General features: G+C 42.6%; 1 protein-coding gene and 1 long non-coding RNA gene across 3 annotated transcripts in view; one reads left to right on the top strand and one right to left on the bottom strand.

Annotated features, from left to right (window-relative positions):
- Window positions 1-356: 356 nt before the first annotated feature.
- Window positions 357-5,091, bottom strand: LOC102557516 (uncharacterized). 2 transcript variants are annotated; one of them, XR_594053.4, is made up of 3 exons: window positions 4,988-5,091; window positions 3,554-3,651; window positions 357-2,083 (listed from the first exon to the last, which is right to left on the bottom strand). It is a non-coding gene; the product is annotated as an uncharacterized LOC102557516 (long non-coding RNA). The 2 variants fall into 2 exon arrangements; XR_010054234.1 differs by having other exon boundaries at window positions 357-3,651.
- A 69-nt stretch (window positions 5,092-5,160) lies between these two features.
- Bckdhb (branched chain keto acid dehydrogenase E1 subunit beta) overlaps window positions 5,161-26,533 on the top strand; it is a 182,523-nt gene continuing 161,150 nt past the window's right edge. The window contains exons 1-3 of the mRNA NM_019267.1: window positions 5,161-5,378; window positions 15,576-15,653; window positions 17,011-17,079. Of these exons, the coding sequence (NP_062140.1) occupies window positions 5,189-5,378; window positions 15,576-15,653; window positions 17,011-17,079 (337 nt within the window). The 5' untranslated portion in view covers window positions 5,161-5,188. The remainder of the gene's footprint in view (window positions 5,379-15,575; window positions 15,654-17,010; window positions 17,080-26,533) is intronic.

Consider the following 26,533-nt stretch of genomic DNA (forward strand, 5'->3'; position numbering starts at 1 on the left):
CCCTGTAGGATGTAAGAATGCAGAGAGGGTGGTGGTGGGAACTCTTATATATGGGGTCAGATAGGCGGCTCAATGCATGGGTTGCCTTAAAGTTATTGGCAAACACACAGTGCCTGGCACAAGCAGGGCTCTCAGTGCACATACTGAACAGAGGGCTCAGCTTACTAAAACGATAAGGACCAAAATAAAAAGCAAATGTCAGCCACAAATCTTAGCAGGACCTAGATAAATTCTCCTAACAGGCTTCCCTGATATTGATCATCTATCCTCTACTTTATTTATTTAACCTTCACTGTGTATCTCAGTGTCTTTGTTAAGGTTTTACTGTTGTGAACAGACACCATGACCAAGGCAACTGTTGTAAGAACAACATTTAATAGGGGCTGCCTTACAGGTTCAGAGGTTCAGTCCATTATCATCAAGGTGGGAGCATGGCAGCATCTAGGCAGGCATGGTGCAGGAGGAGCTGAGAGTTCTACATCTTCATCTGAAAGCTGCTAGCAGAATACTGACTTCCAGGCAGCTAGGATGAGGGTCTTAAAGCCCACACCCACAGTGACACACCTACCCCAACAGGGTCACACCTTCTAATTATGCCACTCCCTGGCCTGCACATATACAAACCATCACACTCAGGTTGACTTTAAACTGTGTTTCTTCAAATTTGGCCTCAGCCTCTGAAACAGCTGGAGTTGTGGGTGAGGTGCATGACGCAGGAACAGGCTTTGCTTGGATATTGTGATTAGCGGATAACATACTACTACTCAAGATGCGACGCTCTATACGACACGATTTATGTCTTTTCCTGTTTAGTCTGCCAGTTTTAACATTGACCTTGCTGGATCTTGGTTGGCAGTCATTCAATTTCAGGGCCTGAAACACCGTCCCGTGCTGTCGGGCTTCCCGCTGGTGATCCGAGCGCTGCTCTGCTGCTTGTGGAGTGAGTTTGACGTCTTCCTCTGTTTCATCTGATCTGGTTATTCTGTGGTTTCAGCATCTTGACTGTGATGTGTCATGGAGACATTCCTCTCTAGCTCTGTCTCTTTGGGATAAATATTTCTTGGGTTTGGATATCTGTTTCTTTCCCTAGAGTTTTGGGAATTTTCTGCTGTAATTTCACTGAATACATTTTCTACGTCTTCATTGTTTATTTCTGCTCTCTCTCCCTCTTTTGTTCTAGCCTGTGGATTCTTAGGTTTGGCTGTTTGGTCATACCCTAGAGTGTTTAGACTGTGTGGCCATACTGGTTTAATTTTTTTGCTTTGATGTTTGGGTGTTGAGTTTCCTTGGGCTGGCCTTTCATCCTTGGTTCTGTCTGCTGTTTCCTCTAGACTACTGAGGACGCTTTCCACTCCTTTTGCTTGGTTTTCACTTCCAACATTGCTGTCCTTCCATCTGACCCTCTTGCTGAATTTCTTAGCCACACCACCGACTTCTCTTCTCCCTTGCTGTTATTCGTTCACACCACCCCTCTATTAGTTTCACCCTTAAGCCATTGATTCATTTAGATGCAGACACTGAATTCTTAGGAATTCAATAATCTTAGCTTCTTTGGATTCAGGAATGGAGGAGTCATGACCCTTTGTACCTTATGCTGTCTTACTGTTTTCATTTACTGGTATTGATGTTGATAATCTCTTAAGGTTTGATTTAGGATCTTCTCAGTAACTAGTCTATTCTTGAGATCCCAATTCCCAGTAACACTGAGAGGTGAAAACACTCTGTTATAGTAGGAAAACACCCCAGTAAACTCAATATAGAGTACATTTACTCAGCAAATGAATGAAAAATGAGAAGGAAGCAGGGATAGGGGAGAAGAACGGAGAGTGGAAGCACCTGGAAGTAAACCGAGGGGTAGAGATGGATGTTGGTGTCGTGAGAAAGGAAAAAGTGCAGCAGATACAAAACCATCTGGATGCCAAATAAAGAAAAGATGGTTAATCAAAGTTGGCTAAATGTAAGAAGAATGATACAAAGTGAAATGATAAGTCTTTAAGAATAAAGCATTATCGGGGTTGGGGATTTAGCTCAGTGGTAGAGCGCTTGCCTAGCAAGCTCAAGGTCCTGGGTTCGGTCCCCAGCTCTAGAAAAAAAAGAAAAGAAAAAAAAAGAATAAAGCATTATCAGAGGGTGACAAAGGGATGCTATATGTACATATGTATATATATATATACTTAACTAATACACAAACCAACCTGGAAAAGGTACCTAACTATGCATTCTAACTATATTACATTCTAGAAAAATAAAAATGGTGAGACAATAAAAAATAAGTTGGTAGTTACCAGGGAAAGGGAGGGACAAAAGGTAGAGTAGGTACTGGGGACTTTCACTTATAATGGTGAATAAATTCAATAAGTGAAATACACTTTCGAGCCCATTCACTCCGTCACAGCGAAACTGGACCCTAAAATAAGTTATGGACGTTGGGAAGAATCCAAGTGGTTCTTCAGGGCGACAGTGTACCACCGAGGGGCAGTGTTGAAGGACTCTCTGTGCCCTGTCTTCAGTTTTTCTATGAATATAAAAACCATTTTAGAAGACAAAAGATTATTCCAAGATATGAGTAGATATTTCATTTCAAAGGGAAGCTTTGCTCAGGACGTAAAGGAAATCAATCAATAATTAATTAATCATTAAAAAAGACATTCCAGTTGTCATTAAACATCTTAAAATATTCAATATCATTAATCATCATGGAAATTCAAAACAAAATCAAAATGGAATACCATTTAATATTACTCAAGAAATCTAAATTTAAAATGAACCCATATCCAGTTCTAGTGGAGTTTGGTAATGAAACAGTGTATCAGCCACCCAGAAATGTTAAAATAATTATACAATCCATCAGTTCCACTTCTAAATATTATGAGGTCAAGAGAAATAAAAAATACATTTACAATCTGCAAAGATTTTTCTAGCCAGCTATATGCAATGGCAAAGAATGGAAGCCACGTGTACAGTCTAATATAAGAGAAACATTTTTCTCAGTTGAAGTTACCTTTTTCCACAAGACCCTGATTGCTTGTGTCAAACTCACAAAAGGTCTAATCAGGACAAGCAATTGTCTGCCTATTAAAGTTTTCTTTTTGTTGCATTTTATGTATGTATGTATGTATGTATGTATGTATGTATGTATGTATGTATGTATTCACCTGTGCATATATACAAGCCATGGCATCCTGTGGAGGTCAGAGGGCAACTTTTAGGAGTCAGTTCTTCTCTACCATGTCATCTTTAGGTATTGAACCCAGGTTATCGGAGTTAGCAGCAAGCTCCTTTATCCTTTCAGTCATACCCTCGTCCTTTCTGCTCAGTTTTCATCGACTAATTTGTATTTTTAAAACACTGAGTTTAAAGAGAGTGTGTATATACACAATAAATCCTGTTACAAATCCATTATTAACCGCCAAATGTCTCCGAGTTTCTCAGTTCTGGATGTCACACTTGCATGCTTCCTGGCCACGCGGCAGCAACATTTTCCTGTTCTGTGTGGCATGTTAGTGTGAGGGCAGTGATACTCCTTTCAGTCAATGTGCAAAGAAAGCTTTACCTTTCTCCGAACGGTTGCTGGGGCCCAAGAGGGAGGAGTCTCAGCGGGAGGAGACTGAACAGGAAGTGATGCTCCGTGAGAGGAAACCGTGCAAGAATCTGAAGAAAGAACAGCAACTCTGACGTCTGCTAGCTCCATCGTCACAGGGGTTAGTCAGACACCCACATGGAAATGGCTCAGACAAAGAGGATAACACATCTGCAGCATGTTAAGGTGTCTTGCAGAACCCAGGACTGTGCCACCAGAAATTCCAAATGTAGTCAGTTTCATCTTTGTTTTTTTTTTTTTAATAAAGATTATAAAATTATGGAAAAATTCCAATTTTTGCCCTTCCCAGAGGCATTTAAAGATAGCCTGACTCCCTGAAAAGAGTCTTCGGTTTCCCAAGATGAAGTTCAATGCACTGTGACTGGGGATGGGGACAGGCTCTCAGCATAGGAACTAGACGTTTCTTTCCTCGCCTCAGAAGGTACTTCAGTTTTTCATGCTACCCATGAGCCTTTGTACCCATCTCATCTGTTTTGGAAGACTATGGTTCTCTGTATGTTCTTGGTGACTTCTAATCCCCTGGGTGCAGGTCAGCCGTACCTCTGGAAGCATTTTGACCTTCAAGAGCTTGTTTCTCTTCAGGCTGTTCTAAGTCTCTTATCACGTTTGACTGTGCCACTGTCTAAGCCTGTCTCCTTCGTGTGCCTTTTTGAACATTCAAAATTCCATTTCTACTCTTTCCCGGGGCTTCTTAGCTAAACCAAAAAACTGTAAGAGGTCACACATGCTACAGGAGGAATGCTCCTCCCTGTCTCCTTCCCCTCCATTCTCTCAGTTGTCACAATACTTCCTCCACTCTGGTATCCTTCCTTCCCCTAGAATCTAGACACACTTTCTTTTTTTTTGTCTCCGTTGTGTTCTATTTTGAGGGCTATCTTTCAACTCATGGCTAAGGAGGATATATACTTTTAAACACTTAAATACTTTAAAATAAAAAATTTAAAGTTGATTACTTTAAATCTAAATCAGTCATTTAACTTTTGCATGTTTCTAAGTTACACAGAGTAAGACCATCAGGTAGTTTTTGCTGCACCACAAGAATTCCTAGTGGATTTGAAGGCTAAAATCTCTACTTACCATTTTATTTTATATGATCTAAATCAGGAAAAACAAAACCAATTTAAAAATATAAATATATTAATTATTTCAAAGTAAGAGTGAAGGCTTTTCCAGGATTGTAGGGTTCCCCCCCCCCAATCAATGCTTGTCATTTTAACTGTTAACCATTACCATACTGCACTCACAGACTATGAGAAACATAGGAAGTATAGTTTTAAAACAAAAACGCTACTGAAAATGACACCGCAAAAATGACATAGATAAGAACACAGCCAGTCGCGCTGTGAAACCGCAAGTCGTGCAGCAGATTTTGGGGTGGATTCACACCTCATTTGAGACTGCAGGGTCCTTGGTATGGCTTCCGTCTGCGCCGGCCGCCAGGTCCTAGCGTCTCCGTCCCCGCACCACCTTCCACCTCCGATTGGTCTTTTTCACGGACCCGCCCCTCGAGACCACCCAATGAGGAGGCCGCGTCTCAGCTCCGCCCTCCCTGCCGGCAGCGTGGGCTGCGGTGCCTGAGAACCCGGGATGGCGGCGGTGGCTGCGCGCGCCGGTGGGCTGCTGCGGCTCGGGGCTGCAGGAGCGGAGCGGCGGCGGCGCGGATTGCGCTGCGCTGCGCTGGTGCAAGGCTTCTTGCAACCCGCTGTCGATGACGCGTCCCAGAAGCGGCGGGTGGCCCACTTCACTTTCCAGCCGGACCCAGAGTCCCTTCAGTATGGTGAGATTTGGCGATCTTGCCGCATCCCTGTCTTGTCCTAGACTCTAGACTATAATCTAGAACCTCTCTGGTTCAGGTCGGTTTGTGGTCCTGTTACTCTTCCTTGGTGACTCTTCCCTTCAGCTGCAGCCCCTGGGAACTTCAAGATAGGTGAGAGGGCACTGCCTTCTGCGAGGGCCTGAGGGTGTAGAAGAGTTGTCCGAAGAGTGCCCCTCTTTCCCCTGAGTGCTCTCCCTGCTCTCCCTTATCAGATCTTAGGTGTTAGCTTGTCCTAGACTGAGTCACTAACTTGAGGCAGATGTCTGTAAAATCCTTGCCTTTTTATTTTCATCCGGGCAGAAAGTGTAAACCTAGGAAGTAAATATTAGAATCTGATTTTCTCAAGGTCACGAAACAGGTTCTGCCTAAAGATGGGAAAGAATCCAGACTTCTAATTGAGCCCAATACAGAGTTCCTGCTGGGCCCTGTTGTCACTTGGCCAAACTGGACTCCATAGAGGTGGTAGGAAAGAGCAAATGAAAGGGCACGGGGCAGTGTGCACCTTTTAACTCTCTGTTCCTCCTGCAAGTTTTTTTTTTTTTTTTTTTGCAGTCGCCTGCCATCCTAGGTCTATCTGCAGAATATCAGGAGAAAGTAAGGAAAATCTATTCTGTTTTCCTGTCTAATAAATTCTCCTTCGCTGGGGCTGGAATTTTCTTTGGAAGCCCGTCTTTACCTGTGAACAATAATTGAATATTTATGGAAAGTTTGCTACTGGTGAAATTTACACTCCTCATCTCATTTAGTTCATAGGACAAGATTTAATTTCATGTGAGGTAGGTCCTGTTTTAATGTTTGCTTTGCAGTTAGATAACCTGAAACCTCGGAGCAGATTTTTCAACAGTACACAGGACCTAAGTTCATGACACATAGCTACAAGGGTTAGAATCTAGTAAGCCTCCAGACTTCAGACTTGCCACTCCATGCAAGGCAATGAGAGGCCTTTACAAATAACTTAAATACGGGGTTCCCCAGTTTTGTGAAATAGTCCTATTAGAAAGACAAACAACAGTTCATTTTTCCCTCCCAGCCTTCAAGACTGTTTTCACAGCAAGGAAACTGTGGCCTAGTCACGGAGAAATAGAGCGTAGGTCTTCCCACAGTTGTGAAATTACTGAAATCCAAGTGATGTCATGGCTCTAAGTTGTTACTATAGAAACGGTACAAGCATAGTACAGATAAAAGGCGTAGTTTAGAAAAAGTAAAAAAACGTGATTGTGCCACTCACTCTGGTGAGTGCTGCTAAACCTTTTGAGGTTTGTCCTTCCAGCTCATTGTATTTTCCGCAATTGTGATTTTAATACAAGTCCAATTTGCATCATTTAGAAAAAAAATGTGGGGGCTGGAGAGATGGCTTGGTGGTTAAGAGCACCGACTGCTCTTCCTGAGGTCCTGAGTTCAAATCCCAGCAACCACATGGTGGCTCACAACCATCTATAATGGGATCTGATGCCCTCTTCTGGTGTGTCTGAAGACAGCTACAGTGTACTCATATATAATAAATAAATAAAATATTTAAAAAAAAAGAAAAAAATGTAATGCTGTAGAGTTTTGACAACCTGTAGAATTCAGTAGTGAGAGTCAGGGTTGAGTTTGGTCTTGTCCCCATCCCCTGAAACTTAGAAGTCCTCACTTCTGCAAGCCTCACTCAGGCTCAGGGAGTAGCACTATTAGGAGGTATGATCCTGTTGGATGAAGAAGACTCTTAGCAACAAAATCTTCCTTATTTCTACTAAGACAACCCATGAAGCCCCACTCAAAGGGTAGCACTCAAAGTTCCAAGATCCACATTCTGCCAAATAAAAGCTTGGTCAGATCTATCACAGTAATACCCTAGTCCTTGGTACCAACTTCTCTCTTAGTTAGGGTTTTACTGCTGCAAACAGACACCATGACCAAGGCAACTCTTAATAAGGACATCATTTAATTGGGGCTGGCTTACAGGTTCAGAGGTTCAGTCCATTATCAATGTGGGAGAATGGCAGCATCTAGGAAGGCACGATGCAGGAGGTCCTGAGAGTTCTACATCTTCATCTGAAGGCTGCTAGCAGAATACTGGCTTCCTGGTAGCTAGGATGGGGTTATTAAAGCCCATGCCCACAAAGACACACCTACTCCAACAAGGCCACACCTCCATATAGTGCCATTCCCTGGGCCAAGCATATGTAAACCGTCACAGGGACTAAAGGTATGTACTGTGGGCATGACTGCATTCCAGCCATATCGTGTTGTAATCCAGAGCATATCTGCATTATAGCAGGATCACATAGACCCAGAAGGTCTTTGGATGTGATCCCATGCCAGAACAGCCATGTTGCTGGATTAAAATTCCTCTACACCTTCCCATTTCTGTTACAGTCCCATAAACAACAGTTTGAATATCCTTGTGAGGGTCCGTTGATGCAATCATCCTTCATAACTACAGTCCCGATCATCTGCCCTTCAGCAAATGTTTTTTTTTTTTTTTTTCCATCCGTTCTTTCCAGTCTGCCTGTCTGATGAACATCTGTCCTTTTTCAGCTACTCTGTTGAGCTGTCCCCATAGGGTTTGGGGGAGGTCGTGTCAGCTTTCTGTATGCTTGCATTGCAGTCTTTCTGCCTCTCTTCCTTTCATGAGTCCTGCTTTTTGTGTAGAAGTTTCTCTTACTCAGATAGGACCTTTGTCAATCTTGATGGAGCCCATCGCCTTTCATCACCCATGGAAATATAGACAAAACCTCTTTCCCAGTACAACACATTTCCTGAATTCCATTCTGATGTCAAAACATCTTTAAAGTATACAGGTTGATCTAATTCAGTAGTTCTATAATCTAGTGTCTTTCAGCAGTGTTGTTCCTGTCTCATTGGCATTCAAAAATTTAAAGTTAATAAAGCAGTATCCAGTATACTTCTGGGAATTCTTACTCCCCGTCTCTGTTTATTAAGCATCTCCCGTAAGGTATGATTAGATTGTTCTATAACTGCTTGACTTATTGAATTGTGTGGTATACCTGTAATATGTTTTATGCTTTAATATGTAAACGATCACTTTAATGGAAGTATATGTGGAGGCTTTTCAGCCTTAATTCGTAAGGGTATCTGCACGATAGCCATCATTTCCAACAAGTGTACAGTTACGGAATCGGCCTTTTCAGAACTCAAAGCAGAAGCCCATTGAAATGTACGTACCAATGGTATAATGTACAAATCTTAGTTTCCGGAATTCTACAAAGTGGAGGACATCCATATGTCAAATTTCATTTCGTTGGGTATGCTTAGGGTATCTGCCAGCAGGTACTGGAACTTGGTTATGCAAAGAACAAGTAGGACTCCTTTTTCTTTTTCTTTTAATAAAGAATTTCTTTGGCTTGCTGCTCTTTAGCACATTTTTCTTATTAATAATTGGTCAGTCTCGTCATTTCTCCGTGTCAGTGGAACAGGCGATCCATATGAGGTTGAATATGGGTGGAATGTAATAGATAATTTCTGTCTCGAGTTGTCTGTTGCAGCCGTGTGAGTAATAATGTTAACTAAATTATTAGGAATAAGTTCAGCAACTTCTCTATGCAGTACAACTCTCTCTGCATATTATAAGACAGCAGTTATATTGATAGGTTCAGAAAAATCCAATAATACCCTAAGAATTGTATATAGCTCTGATGTTTGAACCAGAGCATATGGGCTTTGAATTACTTATATTTCCCAACTTATAGCCTGCTATTTTTCATTTATTTCTGTCAGTATAAAATGTAGGAACTTCAGAAATGGGCATCCCTTTTACTGTAAGGGGGAGAATACATGTTCATTCTTTTTATGACTTGGAGTTGCTTGGTTTTCAGAAATTGTTGTTAATTCCTCCCAATAATTGCTATAAGCTCTTGGCCAATCTTCATTAATTACCCGTAACGAGGCGATTTCCAGCATGAGTATAATGTGCTATTGTTTATTGTGGGTCTGTTTCTGATACTTGACAAAGTCTTGTTCTAACTTTCAAGGTTAGACCAGAAACCTTTTCAATATGCTTTTAGCTTTTTACTCTGTTTATGTGCTAAGGAGAGCCATTCTAAAATATTGTCTTCTCTCTGCATCATGAATCCATAATGAGAATACTTGAAGGCAAGTTTGGGATCCAGGCAGTCCACATGTGTGTCCTGCACTTTTGCTCTGCCTGAGTCAACTCTTTCTCTACTTCTGGTGTTAATTGTCTAGGAATGTTTAAGTTTGAATCAGACTTGTAACGTTTGAAACAAATTACTCAGCTCTTGAGTACTTAGTCCTGTAGTAGGCTATGACCAGTTAATATTGCCCAATAGTTTTTGCAAGCCATTAATAGTTTAGTTTGTAGCCGATCTCTTCTGAGCTGTATCTGTTGTGGTTGAATCTTTTGTTGGCTTAATTTAAATCCTGGGTCGTTGATTGAGTCTCCTCTGTATTTTTTTTTTTTTTTTTAGGAGCAATCTGTAAACCCCAAATAGGTAAAATATTTTTTGCTCTATTAAACATTCATTCTAGAGAGAATGAATTTGCACCAGAATTGGCCAACAAGATATCATTTATATAATAGTGATTATGGATTGAGGAAATTGTTTATGAATTATTTCTGGTGGCTGTTGTACAAAATAGAGTTGGATTATTCAGCATTCCTTGAGGAAGAACTTTCTGTTGGTATGTTTTCAAAGGTGGAGGATAGTTTTAAGTCAGTACTGTAAAGGCAAATTTTTCTCTATCTTGCTCTTGAAAGGGAATGAAGCAGTTTTTAAAACTGGTTCTTCCTCCTCTTCCTCCTCCTCCCCCTCCCCCTCCTCCATCTTCTTGGTAATAGAGAAGATAAGGGGATTCCAGTCTGTAATGGACTCATAGGTTTGATCACTTTATTCCCAGCCCTTAGGTCAGTCAGTGTCTTTGAAAGTCCAGATTTATTTTAAATGACAAACAGAAAGATTCCAAGGACTTATAGACTGTTTTATGTGTTAAGCTTCCAGCTGCTATAGTACCTGCTGCTCAAGTGCCTGTATTTTTTTCCCCCATTCAAAGTCCATTGCTCTAACTGACATATTCTTGTCAGCTAACCATTTTAAAGGTAGGGCGGTTAGTTTCCCAGCACCTCTAGAACTTCTCGTTAGATCAACTGGAGCTTCTCTGCCCTTTTGTGCCTGGCTCCTTGTGGTTATTGCCAGAGTAGTGTTGCCTTCTGTAGCATGTATCAGATACCCAGTACCTAGCTGAATTTTCTCTAGTTGCTCTGTGGACTGCTGACAGGAGTTATCTGGTTCATGTTGTTGGTTATCTGAGTATGAGTGAACCTCCTTGGGAGTTTCCCATTGGCAAGGGATTACCTCACATATCTTTTGCTGATTTGCATTAGTTAGTCCAATTAGACCCTTACCACACCTTCTACAAATCCTGGAAGGCTGAGGCCTTCTGGGGCAGTCTCTAGGAATCCCTTGTCTACAGTTCCTTTTCAAAAGTCCTTTTCTCTCCTATGATCAGAACAACAGACATTTTGAAGTTTAGGATTATTGGCCATTGCTTTTTCAATTACATAGTCATTAGGGTCAGGATGAGCAATAGTTCTAATCCATTATCCATGGGTGCTGATCAAACTTTTAAAGGTGTAAGAACTTTTTTACACTCTGCATTTGCATTTCAAACGTTAAAGTTTCAAGTCATACCCATCTTGCATCTGGATCTGATATTGCTCTGTTTATAATAGACATTAATCTATGTAAGAAATCAGTAGAAGTCTTTCTAGGCCTTTTCGTAATCTTTGTGAATGACACAGACCTTTCCCAGTACCTCCACTTTATCCCAGCCTCTCAACTAAAGTACATTGTGTAACTATAGACTCATCAAATTGCATCTGCTTTTGTAAGTCAGCGTGTGACGTTCACCTAACAATTGATCTTTCATGATATTAACACCTTTAGCCCAATTACGGTTTTCCATAATTGCAGCTTCTTTTTTGGGTCACCATGTCAGCCATTGTAATTGAGAACTAGCTCCTAGTATAGCCATTGCTAAATTTTTCCAGACTGGTTGTTAATTTTGTGAATTTTCAGCATTTTCTGGCCTTATGTGTGCACTGCCCGCATTACAGAGAGTTACACATTACACCCTGGCCTCTTTTTGTTCCAAGGTCCTGTAATTGTGCACATGTGTGAGCTTGTTAACTAATCCATTCCACACTTCTTTCTGGATCACAGACTGCTCGATGCTCTGGATATGGACATGGCCCTGTCCTCCTGGAATTTGAAGTCTGGACAGAAAATAGCAACCACGAGTATAATTCAGCCAACACTTACTGCAGCAAATGACCCTCGAGTAATGTTCCACTGCTAAGAAAGGATAAGACAGATAGATCAGTCACAGCTCTAAGATGTTTAGCCAAGGTTTTAGAAAGGTGCCCAGAGGTGTGAGAGGGAGCTTCTGGCTGGAGGGGTTCGTGTGTATAGGTTCTGCTTACATAATGGAACTGAGAGATGACTCAGTGGTGAATTTTCAGGCCAGTGATGTAATGGGACAGTTCAGGTGGGCAGAGATAGGACTTAGCAGGGCCTTGTGGGTGTGCATGGAGTGGGGATTATTCCAGTATGATCTGTGTAGGACTTTCTCTAAGGAGTCATGATGTGGTTTGCTTTGTAGGACCCTGGCAGCTCTGGAACTCTGTTGACCAGGCTGGCACTGAACTCAGAGATCTACCTGCTTCTGCCTAACCAGTGCTGGGATTAAAGAGCTGCCTGTGGCAGGGGATTGCCTATACTCCCTGCCTTAGTGAGGGTTTTACTGCTGTGAACAGATACTATGACCAATGCAAGTCTGATGAAGGATAACATTTAATTGGGGCTGGCTTACAAATTCAGTCCATTATCCTCAAGGTGGGAGCATGGCAGTGCCAGGCAGGCATGGTGCAAGAGGAGCCAAGAGTTCTACCTCTTCGTCTGAAAGCTGCTCGTGGAAGACTGACTTCCAGGCAGCTAAGGTGAGGGGCTCAAGCCCACGCCCACAGTGACACACCTGCTCGAACAAGGCCACACCTCCCTAATAGTGCCACTCCCTGGGGCAAGCATATACAAATCATCACACTCCCATTTCTGGAGGTTGGAACAGGAAGGATTTACAGCTGTGCAGCTAGTCAGTCTAGCCAATAAGCTCTCAGTTCAGTTCTTAGTTCAGACCCTAAAAAACAAGGTGGATTTGGGTCTGTTCGCACATGCCTTCATTTCTAGCACTTGAAGGCCGAGTAAGGTGGATCACTGTGAGTTCGAGGCCATGTGGTGAATCCCAGACCAGCCCGGGCCATGTGGTGTCAAAAAGACAAATGAAAACAAAACAAACAAAACCAAAGACAAACAAACAAAAAAACCCAACAAAGCAATAAAGGAAGACATCAGATTTTTTAAATTTCTTTTTTCTTAAATTGCAATTTTTATTTACATTTTAAATGTTATCCCATTTTTTCAGGTTCCCCTTCCCCTCCACAAATCCAGTATCCCATCCCCATCCCTCCTTCCCTCTCCCACCTTCTATGAGGGTGCTCCCTCATCCACCCACCCACCTACCCACTGCCTCGTACCTCCCCGCCCTGATATTCCCCTACACTGGACTTCTGGCTTTTATAGCCAGGCACACTTGGATTTATAGAGTCTTTTACTTTATTTTGTTCTTGTTGGTTTTTTTGCTGGTGATTGAGGTCAAGCAGGCATGCTGGACATGCTGTCTGTCATTGAGCTGTAAGCAAGCCTATATTATATATTATAGTCATAAAGTTGTGACTGTGAGTAAAATGTTTTCTTCTATACCATCTGCATAGGCTCCAGCTTTAAAAAGAATTGAAGGGAGATGTCATGTATGAGAATTGTCATTTATAAACTTGGGATAGTACTAAAGAGTACTCCAGCCCTAAACTTTGCAATGTTTGGCAAAGATATCCACTAGTGAGAATATTATTTGTGAGCTGACTCAGAAACATAAGTAACTCGTAAATTGTTTTCCATAAGGTGAAGCAATTTTTTACAGTGTCAAGAAGACATTCTCAGGAGCTCCTTATACAGCCTAGGATGGCCTTGTACTCACAGTCCTCCTGCCTCAGTGTTGGATGATTTTACTCCTTTTCTGTAAAGGCTTGCTGAGCAGCAGGGGGATGCTATCAACCAGAGAGCTGCGGGCAGAGCTCGGAGGTGGATATGGGTTTGGTCCCTAGTTCTGGGAAAAGAAAAGGTCTTGTGGGGACATTGGCTATTAAATGGTCAGCAAAACTGAAATGAAAACGAGATTAGGTGTTCTTGTTCTCCCTAGGCTCTTAACTATAAAAACCCTAATAAGCAGAAATATTATTTTATTACATGTATGAAGTAGGAGAGAGCATGTTATTCTTGTTAGGAAAAATGTTTATCCTAAACGGTTATGTTTTGTCAGCCGTCAACTTGACACAGCCTAGGGGGATTGCTTTAATCAGATTGGCCTGAGGGCAGCCTGAGGGGGTATTTTCTTGATTGTTAACTGGGGAAGGTTGAATGGGAGGACCTGGCTTGTATAAGGAAGTCAGAGAGCAAGCTATTAAGCAGCTTCCACATGGCTGATAGAATGATACTGAATGAATGAATTCCTTTTTCAAATCTAACTTATTTATTTTTATGTGCATTGATGATCCTTCAGAACATGTGTCTGTGTAGGGGTGTCAGATCTCCTGGAATAGGAGTTCCAGACAGTTGTGAGCCACCATGTGGGTGCTGGGAATTGAACCTGAGTCCTCTGGAAGAACAGCCAGTGCTTTTAACCACTGAGTCATCTCCCCAGCCCCTGAATGAGTTCTTACTGTCTCCAGAAACAAGAGTATAAACAAGGCAATATTCTGGATGCAGAGGGAAGGAAGCAGGGTGTTCTGACAGGGCACTGTCAAGGCCTGAAGCTTGGGCATGCGTCAGTAGTGAAGCAATCAGAGATACCTGAGGTCAAGCAGAATGCCAGAGGTCAGGCTGAGAGAACAGTGGAAGGTTTAAAGATGGTGGAGTCTGGTGGGGTAACGAAGAAGAGGAAAAGGTGAGTGACCAGCACCTCATGGTCAGGTTCGAAGCCAACAGCAGGAGCTGTTAGGACCCATGCTGGCTGTTAGACCTTGACTGTGCCTTGCATTAGTTCACATTAAAGAGCATGGAAGTTAGAGGGACAGTGGCTAGAGTGGGAGCAGGAGTTGTCAGTAGATAATGTGCCAAGGTAAGGCCTGGACTGTTTACCAGAAATTTCATGTGAAGCCTGTCTGTGCTCTAAATGCTGCTGGAGAGGAGTTAGACTACAGTTCTGGTGACTGTGGGCCTGGGCCAGCCTGAGTTCAAAGCTCCGAAATCATACATATTCTTAATTTGCTACATGAGGAGTTCTGTCCAAAAAAGCTTTTGATGAACTTGAGAGGGTCATGAACAAACCTGGATCTAACCATTGACAGCTAGTTTTCCCTCTGCATTTAGGAATTGCAAAATATATTCTTTGAACATCATTTTTTGGTAATATTTGGTGAAAATGTTGCCTTTGGCAGAGTCTTCCAGTGCACCATTGGTTTATGAGACACCATCTTAAGTTCTTTCTCTGTATTGCCTCATATATTCCTTCCCAAGGACTTTACAGAGACAGGCACGGCATTTTAAGCAGTAGGAGAATAGGAAGGACTGGCTGATATGTTTACGGAAGAGACCAGAGTATTCTCCTAGCACCAATGGTTGGTCCTGCACACCAGAGTTTATCTTTGGCCTTCCTTACTGCTTCATGGGCTGTGGCCTTTCGGTACTGTCACCGGTTCAAACATAGGCACTGGCCATGTGTGTTCTTTATACCTTTGGTTCATAACACCTGTCTAGGGTGCTCTCTTCCAACACTGCCTGGCTCCCCTCCTTTTCTACCGGAAGTTGTAGCTTTTGTCTACAGACCCTTCACCATTTGGCTGTTTCTCTCCATTTGCTTACTTTTCTAGACGTTGTTTAGCAACTTAGGGCTTACTTCATCCACCCCCCCGCTGGAGGCTTCCTGCATGTGCATCTTTTATAGATCTGAGATCTCTGCAAATCATTTGGTAAATTCCTGTGATTTCATTTTGTTTCGAAAACCCTGTTATAACAACTGTTAAGAAACTGGTCATTTTTTCCACGTGTCACAGGTTTTGATACAATATAACTTTACTTTTCACAGGGCAAACTCAGAAAATGAACCTCTTCCAGTCAATAACAAGTGCCTTGGATAACTCATTGGCCAAAGACCCTACTGCAGGTAAACTTAATGCATGTGTGTGGCCTTGTTCCTTCCAGAACTGGACACCTGAGCAGATCATCAAAGCAAAAGGATCCTCTTGCAGTATTAACACACGCTTATCGGACTCATTTCTGATCATCGTGTATATCTTTGCTAACTTGCCCTTCACATTACATGTGGCCCCTTATTATATGTTGCTTTCTCACTGACACTGACTGGCTACTCCCATTAGCTTAGCATATAGGAAAGACCAGGAAATACTGCTTTGTGTAGATATTTAAATACAGCATAAAGATTAGATTTGTATATGTTTTGGTTGTTTTTACACTGAACTTGTTAATATTTTCTAAAATAATAATTTTAGTATTTCTGTTTTTAAAATCATCTTTTAAGGTGCCATCAGAGCAGTGGAATTTACTATGGCACTGTCACACATAGGTGTCATAGTTTGTAATGATGCGTTTCCTCCCCTCACCCACTCTCCCCTTGCTTACTTAGCTTGTCCCCATTCTTCTTTCAATGTCAAATTTTATTCCTCTCTTTCTCCTCCTCTTCCTTCCCTTAAGGTCTGTTTCAGTCCTCTCATGATAACAGCTCTGGTTGCACAAGCACACACATGTGTTCTATGTATGAGAGAAAGCAGGCGGTATTTATTTTATCTTTCTGAGTCTGGTTTATTTTAACCAATGTAATGATTTCTGGTCCCACCCATTTTCCGGCCAGTGTCATAATTTCAATTTTCCCCATGGCTGAAAAAAAAATTTGCTAGTGTATGCGTAGCACATCTTTGGAACAATGTCATAAGTAATTTAATTTTTAGAATTCATTTTGTTTTTAGTTATGTGTATGTTATACGTGGGTATGTGCATTTGAGTGCAGGTACCCATGGAGGCTAGGGGTGCTTGAGCTGTCAGATTGCTCTGGAGCTAGAGTTCCAGGACGTCGTTAGCCACTTTCCTTTGCAAGTTACACTCTTAGCCTAACTGCTGAATGTCTTGGTCTTGCTGAGTTCTTAAAGCTTGGTTGGCTTTGTATACACATACATAATTACGTGTGTGTGTGTATATATATTATATATAATATGTATATATTATACACAGGATTATATGTATATATTTACCCATATGTATGACTTATGCAAACAGGTGTGTATATATATATATATATATATATATATATATATATATATATGTGTGTGTGTGTGTGTGTGTGTGTGTGTGTGTGTGTGTGTGTATGTGTATGCCACTTTTGTATTACACAGATACGAGTATGTATGTGTATGCATAATTTCGAATCAAAATGTTTAAGTTCCTTATTTCTCACGACTTACTATTTGGGGATTACTAAATATATTCTTTGAACAATCATTTTTCAGTAATATTTGGTGAGGACGTTGCCTTTGGTGGAGTCTTCCGATGTACTGTTGGCTTACGAGACAAATATGGTAAGTTATTAGCTATGTAAACAGCATTTAGTAGAATATTTACTCAAGGGTCTTGAAAATACAAGACACGTCTGTGCCATTGCTGTATTATTGTTTGGTTGGGTTCCTTTTATTTTGGCAACATCCTGCCGAGTTCTATGGCCCAGGTTTCTCCAAACCTGTTCTAGCTAGAATCTTCTAACGTAGTGTACTCTACATGTATCACAAATTGCAAAACGCCAAAACAGCTCACAACATACAACATGGATCTACCCATGGACCTCTTCCTCTTGTCACTCGCTATAGTCAAGCTGAGTTCTGTCGTCTCTGACTCAAGATTCTGCCCATTGGTCTGTGTTAGTAAGAGTGGATATTTTGTTGCTGTTGGTGGCTGTGGTGGTTTGAATAGGCTTGGCCCAGGGAGTGGCACTGTTAGGAGGTGTGGCCTTGTTGGAGGGAGTGTGCCACTGTAGGGGTGGGCTCTGAGACCTTCCTGATGCCTGGGAGACAGTCAGTCCTCTCCTGGCTGCAGTTGTATCAAGATGTAGAGCTCTCTTCTCCAGCACATGTCTGCCTGGATGCCGCCATGCTTCCCATCTTGATGATAATGGACTGAACCAGCGAACCTGTTAAGCCAACCCTAATGAAATATTGTCCTTTGTAAGAGTTGCCTTGGTCATGGTGTCTCTTTATGGCAATGAAAACTCTAATGAAGACATTGGTCTTAATTACTTTCTATTAACAGCATTGGCTTACACAGTTGTGGAGATCTGGCCAGTCCGTAGGGAAGCTCAGGCAAGAGTCCTATGGTTCAGTCTTGAAGCCACACTTAGTTTCCTTTGGGAAACCTCAGACTTAAAACCTGGGGATGACCAGAAAAAGCCTACTGTGTGCTGTGAAGTGTTCTCTGCTTAGAGGACTTAGAGCCTGTAGCCCCTCCTATGAGTCTGTGCAAGGCACAGACCTCCTTTCTACATGCCGATTGCATTGTCCTTTCACTCAGAGGTAGAGCCATCCGAGCTTGCTTTGGTTCTGACGAAGCTCACCCCTCTGACTTGCTAATGAATGTGTTTCTACTCTTCCTGTTACTGGTGCCTTTTCGGTGCCCCATGCTTCATTTCTTCATTCCCTCTTGCCTAATCTCAGAGAGAGCAAGGCAGGTACATTCAGGCTTAGGAGAAGGATGTTATCAGTCATCTGCCAGTGGCCTCTGCCCCAGAATGCTCAGGTATGTTCTGAATGGGCAGCAGGGGCGGTTAAGAGCTGTAACAAAATTAGTGTTTCCCTATTGCACCATCCCTGAGGTCCGGGGTATGGAGTTCCGTGTGGAAGTATGTTCTTCTTCCTGATTAGAGGGCTCCAACCCTCCTGGCTATGTGTTCTGTCAGCCTTTGAGAGGCGGAAGAAGTTGGTTAAAGCTGTCTTCTGTACTGCCGACTCTTAGAAACTTTAAATCTTTAGGAAAAAAAACCTTTTATATGTTTGATTTTAGGGAGATGAGTGTACATTGTCTATGTATTTCAGGAAGCTAGGAAGACAGAGAAAACACTGCTCAGGTATCCAGAGATAATCACCGGGCACATCTGAATATTTCACCTCTGGAGCATGTCTGAATAGGTTTATACATATTAATATTTAAAGGGCAGAGTCATGCTTTTTACAACTTGGTATTTTCTCTGTGTGGTACAGCTGCACACTGAGGGCAGTCCCTTTCCCACTGATTCAGTGATGTATTTAAGCTGGGGGAGAGTTTTCCTGGTTCTTCTCACAAGGTTACACGGGTGATTCTTTACCGAATCTTTTCTGCCTGGGGCGTTTTATTCATATTTTCTCCTGTTGACGTCCTAGCAGCTTGTGACTTTCTTCCTCTAATTAATACCTCTACCCTGAGCTCGAGAGCCATAGATTCACTCTTCTACCCCAAATCGTCACTTCAGAGTCCCACAGTTGTTGACTGTCAGCTTTTACCGACCTATGAAGATCTGTCTGTGAGACTTGCGATTTGAGGACCTTAAAGAATGGGGCAGACTACAGTCTAATGCCATAGATGATTTTACTTCGGTTGCAGTGTACTTTTATACATGAATGTAACGAAGAAAGCAACGATCTAAGGAAGGATGTGTGAGGTCAGAAAATAATGATCAGAAAACGTGTAAATAAACACCAGTAAGCACATAACTAGATATTAACGGAGCAGCCATTCCCCAGAACTTTCTCAGGACAGACATTGAATCACAATTGCCTGGTGCGTACTATAGATTATGCGTAGGGAAGCATGAAAGTGTGGCAGAGTCCACACCCAGATTCAGGGTCTTTCATCTGCACATCTTTAGCTTGAGCTTTGTGTCAGAGTAACCCATAGCACCAGGGTGAAAAGGTGCTGTGGGGGTCTGCGTTCGAATCTCAAAAGATCTGAATCTGATGGAGATGGAAAGTTAAGTTACTGCTCTGTGACCAAGTTCTGTTTTCAGAACTGAAGGGTAATGTGGATGCTGGAGAGAATATATATAAAAATAGGTTTTCCTTACACTTACAGAAATATTTCTGGTTCATGGCACGAAAAAGAAAAAAAGAAAGGGCAGAAACAAAACCATAAAGCTCAAATAAATACTCTGCTCTTCTGAGTGTACTCCAGGAATTTTTTGGTTTCACATAAACATTTATTACCATTATTTTGAAGTTAAAATAATTTATATAAACTAAAAATATTGTAATACTATAGTTGAAGACGATGTTTTTTTATGATGAGCTGACTGTTAGTTCTCAACAGCTGGACACAAGCTAGAGTCATCTGAGAAGAGTCAGCCTTGACTGAGAAGTGCCCCTGTCATTTTCTCCACGGTCTGTGCCTCAGTTCCTGCCTCCTGGTTCTCGCCTTGAGTCCCTGCCCTGACTTCCCTTTATGCAGACATTCAGCTGTAAGGTGAAACAACCCGGTCGATACTTTTGGTCACAGTGTTTTATCATAGCAATAGAAAGCAGACCAAGATACCCAGGCTTCCTGTTCTGGGAAGCCTTGTGTGTATGGTGCAGGAAGGCTCATGGCCAGTAGGTGGCAGCCTGTGCTTTTCGATGAGAGCTGAGCCTTGTACTGGTGTGGAGCTGTGGCCAAGCGTTTTGCATCAGTCAGGAGGTAAAGACAGAAGTTTTGCAGGTTTACTGAAGTTGTATTGGAAAGCTGCACACTGCTTCGTAATACTGTGAAAGGGCCGTGTAATTAGAGGCCACGCCGAACCGAAAGCTACAGGGTTGTTTTGTACTCAGATGGCCAGGATGAATGGAAATTTAAAAGCATCAAACTATTTCTCTTTGCTTTCCCTGTCCTTTGATAGAACAAACTGAGTGCCTTGGAAATGAAAAGCAATAGAATGATATGTCCCTAGCAACTTTAAATGCGGTGGGCGCTGAGGTCTGTCGCAGAGCAGCATCGGATGGAGTTAGCACACCTCCAGGGAAGCAGGAGTGGAGAGAGTGGTCTATGTCCCTTGGTTTGAGGGAAGGTGTACTCTTCTGTTGATGGTCACTTGTGTATGCGACAGTCTCCCTTGACCCTGTGTGAGAGGTGTGCCGTATCCATAATTTTTTTCCTTTAAAAATCTGTTTGTTAAGGTGGCACACAAAATAACAGGTTTCTTATTGGCAGCATTTTCACACACACCTAGTTTTGGAGGATGCTGTCCCCACCTTTGCTGACCTCCCATTTCCCTGTCCTTGTCCCTGCTTGAACCTTCCCTCACCAGAATCCTCACTTCTGCTTTTATACCCATGTCTTCTATTACACTCCCCACCCATCCAGAAGCCCCCCCCCCAACTCCCCCTGGCCCACTTTCCAGTTCTCTGGCCTCTACCCAAAGCCCCTCCTACATAAACACAAACAACTCCTAAAGCTACAATCTGCACAGTACTCTGCACTGCTATAAACATTGCTGGGCTGTGCTTCTGCACTTTGGCCCACTCATTGCAGGAAACTTAGGTGAGAAAGAGAACTTGAAGCAGTCTCTTGCCCGGCCGGACATCTGCCTTTTCTCAGGCACCGGGGGTTTTCCATTACTGCATTCATTCCTTTGTACATGTGTGGCTGCCATGGCCGCTCGGGAGAGCTAATATAACCACTTAGCTGCTCTCTTCTTTAAACACCATTGGAACTGTATACCCAGACACTTTAGGACGTAGAAGTTGGGAGGGAGAAGGAGGACAATCATGAGGAGAGAGAGAAAGTTCATCTGCGTGCGATGTGCCTGTTTGTGAGTTGACTTTTGGCCTCTGTCCTCACTGGTAGGGTGGAGACGGAAGGCCAGGAGACCCCACGGACTATTCTCCACACTTTCAAGCAATCCTTTCTGCTTTCTTCTAGTCCCCCTCATGCATTGCTCCCTGAATGACCTTAGGCACTGTTGGATATTATTTTAAGAAGCGACTTTTTCAGATTAGTTTCAAACCTGAGGGGCATATGCATAGCTTTTTGACAGGTCTCACACGTTTTTCTGAATAATGACATTAATATTGTCTGTCAACATAGCAAATGGCCCCCTGCTCTCCATTCCTGCTGCCGAAAGGCTCGTCTGACTGATAGCTTTGCTTTTGGACTTAGTTAGTGTCAGCCCTGCACTAGGACATCGATTGGTGAGATGAGGGTTTGGTGTCTAGAAAACTGAAGCTTGTTTTTTGCTAAGGAAAACACCTTATAAAAATACAAATTCTCTGGAGAAATGGAATATATGATTTGTTTGTCCTATTGAGCTGTGCGTGTGTTTTATTAATTTCTTACCTTTTTGGTTCATTTGGTGGAATTACCCTCAGAAATGAGATGAAATCTTGCTAATCTATGCTTCATTTATATTGACTTTCTTATTTGCTTTGTTGATTTTTTTAAAATCAATTTTTATTACAAATGATCACGTTAGAATCTACTAAAATTCAAGTTGTCAGAAGTGGCCACTGTATTTTAATTTCTCAAAGGTTAAGTGAGTATTCTCTTAACGGTACTTCTGAACAATGGTTCAACAGACAGCATTTAATAAGATGAGCTAATGTTTTATAAGGTATCAGAGTTGGAGAGAAAAGACTGTGTGTATCCCAGAGATTCTTGGCTCAGCAGTACCGAGGCTGAGAAGCCTTGATCTGTCTGTTCATCTCTCACAAAAAGCCACAGAAATGGAAGTCCTGAGAGGTGAGCCATCCTGAGTGCCCAGTGGCAAGCAGACCAGCAGTTCTTTTCTATAAAGAAGTTAAAAATGTAAAGAGTTTTTAGCCCAGGGTAGTGAGTGTCACACGCCTTTAATCCTAGAAGGCAGAGTTGAGGCAGGCAGATCTTTATGAGTTTGAGGCCAGCCTGGTATACATCATAAGTTTGAGGTCAGCCAAGGCTATATAGTGAGATACCCCCGCCCCCACCCCCTAGCTCATGGGTAAGAGAGAAAAACATATAAAGAGTACTGGAGCTAGAGGACTTATATGTATGGATGTCAGCGTAGTTGACAGAGTGCTTGCCTAACATGCAGGAAGCCCTGAATTCAGTCCCCAGAATTTGACAAACCAATCCCGGCACAGGAGACAGAGGCAGTAGGGTCAAGAGTTTAAAGCCACTCGATGAATATGAGGCCAACCTGGTATAGATGGGCTCATGAGTTCCTGTCTCAAAACAAACCCAAAGAGAACGGAAAGAAGAAAGACAGAAAGGAAGAAAGAGTAAGAAAAGAAAGGAATTCTAATTTAGCAAAGCTTAAAGTTTTTGAATTGTCTGTGGCGTGAGGGACAGCTAACAGAAGTTCATCTTAAAAAGTCTGAGAACTCTGTGCTTTTCTCCCAAACAGGTTCTCCTGGTGCATTAAGCCATTTTGTTGGCAGCTGGTATTTTCACTGTTTTTCCCTCCTAATTGATTAAACACCAAATGTTAGAGCCGCAGACAGGTGTTCCTTTTGACATTTTAAGCATCACTCAGAATGTGATGCCCTTAAGCCAGTTTTTCCTCAGCCTTGTTTGATGGTGGCAGGGTTTCAAACCTTTGCAGTGTGAGTGAACAGGAGCTCGGGAGCGACACTGAGATCCGCATGACCAGGTAGAGGTTGCCCATAGCACAACACTGACTCAGATCTTGGCCATTTAGGAGTAGAAGAGCGAGGCTTTGCATTTTATGGAAAGACGTATGTTAAATGGTAAAAGGTCTTTTGTATTTTCAGGTATGACATGCCTTGGCTGTGACGTTGTCACAGGTTCCTTGAGGAATGGGTTTGCTATACTAAGCTCCCAGACCTGGACCCCGGGCCTCCGTATGTCTTTCTTGATGATGATACCTTTAGTGGATGGGAGTATTGTTTGCTACTTTGTATGCTATACATATTTTTGATTCTTTCACTTTTTAAAAAACTTTATGTATTCAGAGTTGTTTGACTCAAGTCCAGTCTTTGGTGTAAAACCTTTCCAATTTACTGTCCGCTTTAGTTGTAGATCACTGGGGAGCATGTGCGTTTCCTTCAGCGAACAGTAAATACAAGGCTTTAAACCTTAGATAAAGCTGCGGGGAGAGCTTAGTGTTAGCGTTCACCTGGGAAGAGTGAGGTCCTGGGATAAAATCTCAGCACCACAGACAAACAGGAACGAATGAATACAGACAGCACAAATACATCGGTTTCTTTCCCTCCTTTTCTCTTCGGTTTTTAAAACGGGGTCTCAAACTCACGGAGACCCTCCTGACTCTGCCTCCTGAGTGCTGGGATTAAAGACTTGCCCCTCTGTGCCTGGCAATATTTTAAGAGAGATTTAACATAAAGTAACACTCACCAAAAGGACAAATTCTATTCATCTTAGAAAGAGTTTAGAGCCACCAGGTTGAATGCCCCATGACTGCCTGCAATTCCTGGGTATGGCTGACCTGTGTGTGAGGAGTGGAGAGTGGTGGTCTTAACTGCTCTTCCGTATTTTGCACTTTATTTCAGCTGCAGTAATTCTATAGCTACAGCCACAACCGCCCTTTTGGAAGGAACTCCCATTTAGAAATGGGAGTAGGGTCATTTTAAGATACTTGTAGTTTGTGAATTTAACACATTAAGACAAAACAAAACATAACAAAACAAAACAAAACGAAACGAAACGAAACAGCAGTGAGGAGGTCAGAGATGGCCCAGTGGGTAAGAGCACTTGCTGCTCTCTTTCACAGGACCCAAGTTTGGTTGCCAGCACCGATGTTGGATGGCTCACAACTGCTTGTAACCAAGCTCCAGGGAATCTGATGTCCTCTTCTGGCCTGTGAGGATACTCACGCACATCTGGAAACACACATTTAAGATCTTTTTAAGTACATTTTTGGTTTATTCTTCCCCCTTTTGATGTTCACGCCATGATCCTGGCCACGCTCGGGAGAGAGTTCCACACTCACTTTCTGTGCCTCCCCCGTGTAAGGGTTCACAGTTGTTTGCGTGTATCCTGCCGTCATCATCTTCCTCCTTTTCAAAGAACAACCATGGGTGTTGAGGAATTAAAAACAGATTTATGGTTGCTGCCGACTTGGAGATTCAAAGACCAGCTTAGAAGGGGTCAGGCTAATTACAAAAATAGACTCTCCCTCCCCCACCAAGATAGCGTTGTGGACTCCTCAGCTTTAATTACTCAGGTTTCTTTGGGGATTACCAATTTAATGATTTATTAAATTTCTTAAAATTTAGACTTTTGGATGATGAGGGTGAGGAGGCTGGATACAACTGTTTTCCCTGTGGAATGGTCCAGATCTATGAATGCCCGGATTCTCCCATCCCCTTTTGTTCAACTTGAAACAAACTGCATCTGATGAGTTCTTGAAAGGATTTTTTTTTTTCCCTGTAGAAGCCATATGCACGACAACTGCAGCCACCTTGGGGCAGCTTGACACGAAGCTGATATTGTCACTTCCCGAGTCACTTCAGGAATCGGAATGTACAGGCTGCTATAGTCTACAGGGAGGCACGTTCTCTGCCTCTAATCCTAACTTGGAATTTCATTGCTTGGTGCGTGTAATACAGCTCTAAGATCACATAGTAATAGTTATTAAATTCACTAGGAAAAAGTCGTTCTCTACCCAGACTAGGCGTAGCCAGTAAAAACAAGTCTTGCATGGAGGGGACAGACAGCGTGGATGTCATTTGCCAGGTATTTGCTGAGTGAGACTCCTTTGTGAGAGCCATAGAACTTTGGAGAGCATTGGCTTTGTTTTCCGTTCCCGTTTAAATAGATGGGGTTTCTCGCTTGCTTTGATTGGCAGGGTTGATGAAGATCAGTTAGGTAAAGGTTGGCAAATGTCACGAGCTGAGAAGTCACTTGGGAAGCTTGCTGGACCGAGAGTTTTCAGTTTCCTGGTGAGCAGCTACACCCAAAGGCTGCATTAGCCATGCAGTGCGTGACCTTCTCTGTGGCACCCGGCCACCCCTTCCCACAGGTCCTCTGGCCCCCAGCCAGAAGCAGTGGCGTCCGGCCAGCCATAAATTAGCCAAAGGATTCTCATTCTGTAGTTTGGCTCCTGGAAGCACAAGTGTCTTTAGTAATAAGGAATTTCTGTTCATTTTTCTGGGCAGGCTGCTCACTTAACCCACCTCCTCCTTTCTGGTCTTTGTTAGTGGGGAGTCCAGTAGAAACAAAGGAGAAACTTGTTTCTCAGCCAGAAGGGAAGACACCCCCGCACCACCAGGACTGGACTCCACATTGGACAAGGTCTCTTCTATATTGAATTTTAGCGTTTGTTTTAGAAGAAGTGGGAGTTCATCAAGTTCAGGAGGAAACTTTAAATCACCGCAGGAACATCTTAGTTCTCTAATTAAAACAAGAAAGGGAGCATAGGGCATGCCACCAATCCCCCGAGCTTACTCAAATTGAAATTGAACAATAGGATGGCATGTCTGTTTCTGTCTTCCTCTTTCTTTGTCTCTTTGTCTCCCTCCCTTTCTTCCTCCTCCTTTTTCCCCCTTCCTTTCACAGGGTCCCAGGTGGTCTCAATCTTGTAATCCTCCTGCCTCAGTCTCCTCAGTGTTGGGATTACAGGTGTGCACATTTTATTGGTATACTTTGCTTGTGTTCAATAAATATTCAGTGTAGTTTCTGCCTAAGGAATATTTTAATCATTCTGTCCATATATAACAATGAATATCATAGTCCTTTGCGTCCTTGATGGCTGTAGGGTGTGACTATGTAAAAAGAGAACCGCTTGCTATTACTGTCTTAGCTGTGTTCTCTTTAATGGCTTCCTTCACCACACAGGATGCTGAAGGTAAATTCAGAGGGATCCCATCTGTTGGCAGACTCTGACCTACATATCCTGTCCTGATTGCTCCCAGAGACTCCTCGGCAAATCTAGAACCGAATAATTTCAATGCTTGGTTGCTCCTCCGTTCTCACCGGTTATCTTGATTGGCTGTGTGGGCAGCAGATGTTTCTTCTTAGAGCGGGGAGTAGAAGGAGGCGGCGGCTCACTACTCAGCGTTAGCAACCATTGTAGTTAAAGATGCTAGC

Source organism: Rattus norvegicus, chromosome 8, assembly GCF_036323735.1.
Source record: "Rattus norvegicus strain BN/NHsdMcwi chromosome 8, GRCr8, whole genome shotgun sequence".
NCBI classification, from domain to species: domain Eukaryota; kingdom Metazoa; phylum Chordata; class Mammalia; order Rodentia; family Muridae; genus Rattus; species Rattus norvegicus.